At 39.4% G+C, this 10,134-nt stretch overlaps 1 protein-coding gene across 1 annotated transcript in view; it reads left to right on the top strand.

The window, feature by feature from the left end:
• Nucleotides 1–8,054, top strand: part of LOC128636130 (CD59 glycoprotein-like) — a 14,883-nt gene extending 6,829 nt beyond the window's left edge. Inside the window, exons 2-3 of the mRNA XM_053689188.1 lie at nt 6,091–6,213; nt 7,097–8,054. Of these exons, the coding sequence (XP_053545163.1) occupies nt 6,091–6,213; nt 7,097–7,299 (326 nt within the window). The 3' untranslated portion in view covers nt 7,300–8,054. The remainder of the gene's footprint in view (nt 1–6,090; nt 6,214–7,096) is intronic.
• Nucleotides 8,055–10,134: the final 2,080 nt, after the last annotated feature.

Consider the following 10,134-nt stretch of genomic DNA (forward strand, 5'->3'; position numbering starts at 1 on the left):
ATTTAAAGAGACAGTCTAGTCAAAATTTTTATGATTCAGATAGGGCATGCAATTTTAAACAACTTTTCAATTTACTTTAATCATTAAATTTGCTTTGTTCTGTTGGTGGTATTTTTAAAAGCTAAACCTAGGTAGGCTCAAACTGATTTCTAAACCGTTAAATACCGCCTCTTAGTTCAGAGCATTTTGAACGTTTTTCACGGTTAGATCCGAAAGGAATAGAAGGAGGCGGAGACATAGATCAAGGAGGAAAGGGAAGGGCCAGGGCACAGCCAAAAAGAAATGCACGCAACAAATACAAAATATGACTGTCATTAATTTATCTGAAAATTGTATTAACAGACCCACAGATTGAAGTACTCAGCCTGGGCTTGGGCTTTGTTCCAACCAATAAATTTGATTTATTTGAAACTATTGTTGACATAAATAGACTGGTTAGGGACTTGACCCTAAAAAAATTCTTTTGGGGATCTAGTAACCAAGAGGAAGGTTTGGAAAATCAAACTAGTAATGACTCACAGGTAACTAATGAGGCTCTCCCTAATATAACTGACATCATAGATTTCAAAGAAGGGATCGATTATTTGACCTTACATGAGTTAGGAGCTTCCAGTTCCCACTCAGAGTTCCCTGTTAAGAGGGAACATATAGGGTTTAGGCCCCAATCTATCTTTTACCCCACCAGAACCAGAGGACCCTTTATTGAAGCCTTCCATCGCAGGGTTGAGGAGGATCTGGTTAAACTCTCAGAACAGAGTAATAAGATAACACATAACCTGAGCCCAACCCAGAGATTGGCATTGGAACAGCTAGGGAAGACTGAAGATATAGTCATCAAACAAGCGGACAAGGGGGGCTGCATAGTGGTGATGGGGAGAGATAAATATGTTGAAGAGGCCTTGAGGCAGTTGACAGACACCCTGGTTTATAAAGAACTTAGCTTTAACCCAACGGAAAGATTTGGGATTGAATTGAGACATCTTTTGGATGATGGCTTGATGAGGGGGCATATTGACCAAGAGACATTTGATTATTTGATGGTACTTAAACCTGTTATCCCTATTTTTCATCACCTCCCCAAGGTCCATAAGACCTTGGAGGAGGTGAAGGGTAGACCAATTGTCTCAGGCATAGGGTCACTTTTTGAAAGACTTTCAGGTTGGATTGAGTCCCTTTTGCAACCAGTCATTCACTTCTTGCCATCTTATCTGAAAGATACCACGCATCTCATAAAAGCAATGGATAGTGTCGTATGGGAGAAAAATTGTACATGGTTAACAGTTGATGTGGTTGGCCTCTATTCGGCCATTCCCCATGAATTCGGCATTGAAGCCGTGAGGTATATGCTTCAGAATTTTAGCAATTACCATGAGGATTTAATCGAATTTATAGTTGAGGCCCTTACCTTTCTCCTGACACATAATTATTTTAAGTTTGAGCATACTTTTTATCTCCAAAGACGTGGGACAGCGATGGGAGCAAAATTTGCCCCATCATATGCCAACCTATTTATGGGTTGGTGGGAACTGTCCCACGTCTTTGGAGATAATAACCCATTCAGAGATAGGATTAGATCCTATAAACGTTTTATAGATGATCTCCTTTTTATCTGGGTGGGGGAGGTTGCTGAGATGCAAGACTTTTTGACTTATCTCAATTCTAACAGAGTGGGTTTGGAATTCACTGCCCAAACAGGGACAAGTACAATACCATATCTTGATGTGGAACTTAGGGGGGATCCTTTAAATGGTAAGGTCTCTACATCCCTATATCGTAAGCCTATTACCTCAAACTCCTTGCTTCACGCTAGGAGTAATCATCCCCGTCACACGGGGTTTGGGGTGGCCAAAGGGCAGTTCATGAGACTTAAACGGAACTGCTCCTTGGAAGAAGACTTTGCAAAGGAGAGTGAGACACTAAGTTGTCTCCTCTCAGAGAGAGGTTACTCACGCAAAGTCATCAATAGAGCCCACTTGGAGGTAACTAGGATGAGTAGAAGTGAGATACTAAGGGGGAACACCAGGAAAAGGAATGGTTATGATTTAACTAGACCAACTCTGGTTACCACTTATAGCCCGCAGTTTAAGGACATTACCAGTATTGTCAGCAAACATCTACCTATACTGACAGCTGAGGACAGCTTGAGGGACTATGTGTCCAAAGGGTGCAATTTTGTCTCTAAGAGAGCATGCACAATTGGTAATTTAGTGGCACCAAGTGTACTAAGGGATAAAGAGAGGGCCAGCAGTAGTTGGCTAAGTGTGAAAGGGCATTTTAAATGCCACTTCTCTAAATGTATAGCCTGTAAGTACAGCAGAGTGACATCCACTTTCCAATCAGCAACTACTAATAGGGTTTTCAATTTGTCAAATTGTACAAATTGTAGAACCCCTTTTGTAGTATACTTGGTAGATTGCTCCCAGTGTAACGGACAGTACATAGGGTGCACCACAAGGGAGGTGCGCTCCAGGATCAGAGAGCATCTAAATGATATCTCTCATGATAAAGACAGCTCAGGCCTCTCACAACACTTTATCTCTGTGCATGGGGGCGATGTTACGTCGCTCTCATGGCAGGTTATAGAATGTGTACGAACACCACCTAGAGGGGGGGACAGAGCAGCACGCCTAATGCTGCGTGAAGCCTTTTGGATCTTCAAAATGAAGACAAGAAGGCCACAGGGCTTCAATATAGAGGGGGATATAATAAATTTCTGGAAGAGATAGTAGTTTTCCCTATTCCTTTATTAAAATTATAGGGTCCCCTATTTGATCAGTACAGTAGTGATTGCCAACTCACACAATAAATACATATATATAAATATGGTGCATAAACATGAAATCTTAGGATATTAGATACCAGAAATGTATATATTGCTAGTCAAGAAGGATAATTGATTTAGAATTATATATTAGTTGAAATAGGAGAAATAAGTATTCAACAATGGGCTAATTATTATTAGCTCTTATGTTTTTTCAATTATACACAAAATTCAGAACTAGCAGAGAAAGTATGCATAAGAGCACTATTTGTATATATCTATGTGTATTAAATAAATTCCTTTATTTAAACCAATCAATGGGGTAGAGCAGACACATAAATAACAAGTAACTGACCAACTAGGGGTTAATCTCATTAGACTGAGGCACCAATAGGAGATTACCATCAGATTTAAAAGGCAGGAAGGAAGGGTAACAGGTCATGTTCATGATTAAGGGACTAACCGAAACATGTAGGACAGACCAGTTCCTGAAAATGTTCTGCCTATTCTTTTGATTTTAACTTCACTGTTGCCTATCAAGATGTTTTTATCTACATTTGGATATTAAAAATAGTATGCTTACTTTGGAGGATCGCAGTGTATTTCTTTTTGCTTGAACGTTTTTCACAGTTAGACAGTACAAGTTCATGTTTGTCATATAGATAGCATTGTGCTCACTCCCGTGGAGTTATTTGGGAGTCTGCACTGATTGGCTAAACTGCATGTCTGTCAAAAGCAGATAAGGGGGCAGTCTGCAGAGGCTTAGATACAAGGTAATCACAGAGGTAAAAAGTGTATTAATATAACTGAGATAAGGAGCAGTCTGCAGAGGCTTAGATACAAGGTAATCACAGAGGTAAAAAGTATATTAATATAACTGAGATAAGGAGCAGTCTGCAGAGGGTTAGATACAAGGTAATCACAGAGGTAAAAAGTGTATTAATATAAGTGAGATAAGGAGCAGTCTGCAGAGGGTTAGATACAAGGTAATCACAGAGGTAAAAAGTATATTAATATAACTGAGATAAGGAGCAGTCTGTAGAGGCTTAGATACAAGGTAATCACAGAGGTAAAAAGTATATTAATATAACTGAGATAAGAAGCAGTCTGCAGAGGCTTAGATACAAGGTAATCACAGAGGTAAAAAGTATATTAATATAACTGAGATAAGGGGCAGTCTGCAGAGGCTTAGATACAAGGTAATCACAGAGGTAAAAAGTGTATTAATATAACTGAGATAAGGAGCAGTCTGCAGAGGCTTAGATACAAGGTAATCACAGAGGTAAAAAGTATATTAATATAACTGTGTTGTTTATGCAAAACTGGGGAATGGGTAATAAAGGGATTATCTATCTTTTTAAACAATAAAAATTATGGTGTAGACTGTCCCTTTAAATATGTTTCAATAAACAATATTTCTGGTTAGTAAAATACCTTTTTTTCTGAAAAAGAAATCAAATTTAAAATGCGTTAAGGAAAATGACATTAATGTTCCGTTAAGGAGCAGCAGCACTGCGTATCAGTGACAGTGTATAATACAGAGAGAACGCTGTATGTTATAAAGAAAACAGATGCTTTATATACAGATAATTGTATAGCTCAGCTGCACATCTTTTGCCACAGAAAACTTTAGCTATCAGTGTTTCCACTGGCACAAGGGTTTATGCAGGGCCGGATTTACAGCCCAGGTGTCACGCAGTGCCGCTCTAGCCGTTGCTATGGGCGCGGCGTCTCCTTCCCTGCTCGTTGTCAGGGGCTGTGCCTGGTCCATGCCTGCGCCTATGTAAGTCCACATTAACGATCTATCACTGCCCAAGTATAGGTGTTACTCTGTGTGCCCCTGGGTGTGATAGATTGTTACTACTCTGTATTGCCTTAATGTGTTTGAACCCTGCCTGTCTGACTACTCTACCTGTTATACCCCTGAATTGCTGGATTGATATACTGCTGCTGAACTCTGCTTGCCTGACTACTCTGCCTATTAACCCCTATTATTCTGGATTGCCTCTCTGTTGCCAAACCCTGCCTGCCTGACCATTCTAGTGGTTTGCCCTTGGACTGCTTTACCGTTGCCAAACCCTACCTGCCTGACCATTCTAGTGGTTTACCTTGGACTGCTCTGCCATTGCCGCTGAATACTACCCTGCCTGTGGTGAGTGCCGCTTCCCTCATCTTGCTAACTTTCTCTGATCTGGGATATTCCCTATCTTTCCGGCTCGATGCCAGGATAACAAAACTACTGGCTGAGTTCGATCTGATAGAAGAGTATCCCACGAGCATTACACCAGGTGCCCATAGGCATCAAAATCTAAAGCGCCCCCACACGCTCCCAGTTCACACCTATGAACCTATAGATACAGCCTAAAACTTTATAGAACTATGATTTTTTTTTTTTATAAAACACTCCAGACAGTATTTGTTCAGTATGGTGAGATTCCAGTAAGAACAGTATTTTTTTAATATAATTTATACAAGAAAAGTGCAGGTTGCCTAGACTGGGGCTTCATTTAGAAACTTTGCTGTCCAAGCCTGCAATGTGCACAATCAACCAAGGTTCAGTTGTTTTTTTAAAGTGTGTTTATCCTGTGCAATAGCCCTGGCATTTTGCATTTTAGCAATAATATTCATCAGATCTATGATATTTTATATGAAAGACTGTTCTCAGACTGTACAATCTGTCATTTTGATTTTGACAGCCGCTGCAGCTGATACATACCCACCGTGCACTCAGAGCGCTTTGTAATAGCGTACAAATAGCATGCACTTAGAGCACTCTGTAATAGCGCACAGTCACTCACTGTCACTCCCCATAAAAGAACCAACCCCTACACACTTACTCTCAGGCCACTCTGTCTGCATTCACTGGAGAAATGGACCGGACCAGCCAGTGTGGCAGCCATCTTTGTTTCGGGCAAACTTATTATCTACTATGGTGAGTAAGGACAGAGCCATAGAGGTGTGCAGAAAAGACATATGGAGAAACAGGCGCCCCTTTATGGAAGGCGCCTATAGGCACATGCCTACTCTGCCTAATGGTAAATCCGGCCCTGGGTTTATGGGTAAATATATGCAAATGAGATTTAAAACATCTCACCTTTTTGCTGCCAGTATCAAATTTAAACACAGATCCCCTCAAGTCAGTGCATGTCCTTGTGCAGATGAGGTATGTAATGACCTGTTGGTATCTATATTCTCAGTGGACTTTTTGTCCTCATCACTATACAAACTAACTTATTTTGAGACTGTTTAAAAGAATAAGAGAGGGAGGTGCCAATATCTGCTTGTGAGAGCACAGTGAGGTTAAAAGCTACCCATTTCTGTCCATACAGGGGAGTCTCTACGATGCTACACCTGTCTTTTCCCAACTATTGCCCCGTTGGAGTGTATAAAGTTCCCAGTCACTTGCCCTCCATCTGAGCAATGCCTCATATCTACAGCCACTGGGAAAAAAGGTAAGACACAGTGACACCCAATGGTCAGAGTCAGTATTACATACAGTATATTCCAATGGTTACTGCAGTGACAGTCACCTGTGATAATTGTGTCCATTATAAGATGCATTTTCCTATGGTTGTGGCAGTCATTTTAAGACTCACCCAACTATCCATTCTTTACTAAATGGGCTCCAAAGGATAACGTAGGAACTGGTAGTACTGCAGTGGTTGAGGAGGTTGATAGTGAATATTGCAGTGTGTGAGGTTTAGATGTAGTATGATCCTATTTTAGAACCAAACTAGAACATGTTTTTTATTCTTGCAAGGTTGGCTTTATTATTATAAGAAAGTTACAGCCAATAGGACATATATTGCTATTGGTGTAGTAGTGACACCATGTGGCCAGTGCATGTATTACAGCATGTAAATTCCTAGGAACATAGTTGTAAAATCATGTAGTATTAAAAGTGATGTATTGATAATACAATGTTCTTGGTATAAAACAGTGAGAACATGTAGACAGTATAGTTTTGGCACAAGGTATATGCCTTGTTTTAGAATAGTGCCACTTCACAGTTTACATAGTTATAGCAAAATATGTAATACTAAGTTTAGAAAAGAGTGGCACCTGGAGACAGTATATTAATGTATATTCCAGATGTTTCCAGCTACAATAGGATATCACAGTGGACTACAAGATAGTAGGATTGGATAGCGCTGCGGAATCTGTTGGCGCTCTACAAATAACCGATAATAATAATAATTGTTTAAACATAGTGACACCCAGTGGTTACTATGAATATTACAGCAGATGCAGTTATATAGCTACTGTAGACTAGTCAGTGTATATATGATATGGAATAATTGCAATAGTGATATCTTCCAACCTATTCCATTCCAGGTAACTTCCAGTTTATCCTGCGTGAGAGAAGCTGTGCTATAAGCAGTGTTTGTGGGACCAGTGGAGAGAAAAGCACACTAGGCGTTAATGTCACCTTCCACAACACCTGCTGCAAGACTGACCTCTGCAATTCTGGAACAGCAGGAAAAGCTTCACTTGCCATCTTACTGCTCCCCTCCCTTGTGTTTCTACTGCTCCCTTAGATCAGAGAGTGCTATTCATTAAACATTCAGGTGCTAGGCAATGTGTTGTCCCCTTTGTAGTGTCACTGGTGCTGTCACATATTGCCTGCTTGCTTTTGTAGAATTTATTGGAGCTAGGTCATATATCCCCTGCCCAATCTGTTATTCTTAGAGATGCCAGTTACAGAAACCCTTTATTTTCTTTCATACACCTATCGCTTCCATCCTAGATTTATCAGGTCTCCTCTATTTTTTTATCCCTAGAGGTAACTCCATTTTCTTACTCTAAAAATCCAAGGTTTAGAGCCTTCATCTTACTGATAGACACCAAGATCTATCTACAGAGCAGTTACTCTAGATACAGTTCTGAACGATTGCTATGTCTGTGTGTTTTCCTTTTGCATTTTGTGGTATCCTGACATATTCCCTGTCCATGTCTTCAGGCACCAATATGGCTAATATTTCATTTTGTGTGGTGCCCCCTTCATTGCAATAAGTCAAACCTTGTTTAGTACCTGATACCCTTTTTGTTGGGTATCCCAAGGTACCACACCCATACCAAGTCTACTGACTTTTTCCCAAGGTGTCTTATGGAGTCATCTCTGTATTTCATGGAAGTAACACAATAGTTCCTCCTCTGTAGTCCATAGAAGTAGTATCTCTGTAACTTTCTATTAGACACTTGCAGAATGCATATTACCTGCAGTAGATCGTTGTCATTCTAAAAACTATTTCCTATCAAATTAAATAAGTTCTAGACAACTTTGTCACACCTAGATCTGTCTCACTGTTGCTGCTGCTCGACATTTTATTGCAGATAACTTCCCCAATGTTATTCATAAATATGCCCTTTCTTTGCCTTACCTGTATTTTATCATATACCAACTTAAAGGGACACTGAACCCAAAAATTGTCTTTCGTGATTCAGATAGAGCATGCAATTTTAAGCAACTTTCTAATTTACTCCTGTTATCAATGTTTCTTCGTTCTCTTGCTATCTTTATATGAAAAGAAGGCATCTAAGCTTTTTTCTTAGTTCAGAACTCTGGACAGCAGTTTTTGATTGGTGGATGAATTTCTCCACCAATCAGCAAGGACAACCTAGGTTGTTCACCAAAAATGGGCCGGCATCTTAACTTACATTCTTGCATTTCAAATAAAGATACCAAGAGAATAAAGAACATTTGATAATAGGAGTAAATTAGAAAGTTGCTTAGAATTTCATGCTCTATCTGAATCACAAAAGAAAAAATTTGGGTTCAGTGTCCCTTTAACATAGCAGTGGCTATAACTCTATATCTGACGTTCCTATATATGGTACTCCTTGTCACATACTGTCCCTAAGGTGATTTGTCCAATATCTCTCCTCCTTTGTCCCAAATTCCTCAATTACTTTACCTAGAAATGCCACAACATATTTTTTTTTATCCTTTTGCTCTCACCAAACACAGCCAATCATTTTTCCACCTTCGTTTGCCACAAATAGAGCTGCCAATCTCCAATACCACTGCCTTTGCCTGCATAGAGGAACCCTGTAAGCCTATCTTGGCTTCTTGACACTGTTTGAAATATATGATTCCTAAAAACATAATTTATGTAAGAACTTACCTGATAAATTCATTTCTTTCATATTAACAAGAGTCCATGAGCTAGTGACGTATGGGATATACATTCCTACCAGGAGGGGCAAAGTTTCCCAAACCTTAAAATGCCTATAAATACACCCCTCACCACACCCACAAATCAGTTTAACGAATAGCCAAGAAGTGGGGTGATAAGAAAAAAAGTGCGAAGCATATAAAATAAGGAATTGGAATAATTGTGCTTTATACAAAAAAATCATAACCACCACAAAAAAGGGTGGGCCTCATGGACTCTTGTTAATATGAAAGAAATGAATTTATCAGGTAAGTTCTTACATAAATTATGTTTTCTTTCATGTAATTAACAAGAGTCCATGAGCTAGTGACGTATGGGATAATGACTACCCAAGATGTGGATCTTTCCACACAAGAGTCACTAGAGAGGGAGGGATAAAATAAAGACAGCCAATTCCTGCTGAAAATAATCCACACCCAAAATAAAGTTTAACAAAAAACATAAGCAGAAGATTCAGACTGAAACCGCTGCCTGAAGAACTTTTCTACCAAAAACTGCTTCAGAAGAAGAAAATACATCAAAATGGTAGAATTTAGTAAAAGTATGCAAAGAGGACCAAGTTGCTGCTTTGCAGATCTGGTCAACCGAAGCTTCATTCCTAAACGCCCAGGAAGTAGAAACTGACCTAGTAGAATGAGCTGTAATTCTTTGAGGCGGAATTTTACCCGACTCAACATAGGCAAGATGAATTAAAGATTTCAACCAAGATGCCAAAGAAATGGCAGAAGCTTTCTGGCCTTTCCTAGAACCGGAAAAGATAACAAATAGACTAGAAGTCTTACGGAAAGATTTCGTAGCTTCAACATAATATTTCAAAGCTCTAACAACATCCAAAGAATGCAATGATTTCTCCTTAGAATTCTTAGGATTAGGACATAATGAAGGAACCACAATTTCTCTACTAATGTTGTTGGAATTCACAACTTTAGGTAAAAATTCAAAAGAAGTTCGCAACACCGCCTTATCCTGATGAAAAATCAGAAAAGGAGACTCACACGAAAGAGCAGATAATTCAGAAACTCTTCTAGCAGAAGAGATGGCCAAAAGGAACAAAACTTTCCAAGAAAGTAATTTAATGTCCAATGAATGCATAGGTTCAAACGGAGGAGCTTGAAGAGCTCCCAAAACCAAATTCAAACTCCATGGAGGAGAAATTGACTTAATGACAGGTTTTATACGAACCAAAGCTTGTACAAA

Source organism: Bombina bombina, chromosome 7 (genome assembly GCF_027579735.1).
Source record: "Bombina bombina isolate aBomBom1 chromosome 7, aBomBom1.pri, whole genome shotgun sequence".
Taxonomy (NCBI): domain Eukaryota; kingdom Metazoa; phylum Chordata; class Amphibia; order Anura; family Bombinatoridae; genus Bombina; species Bombina bombina.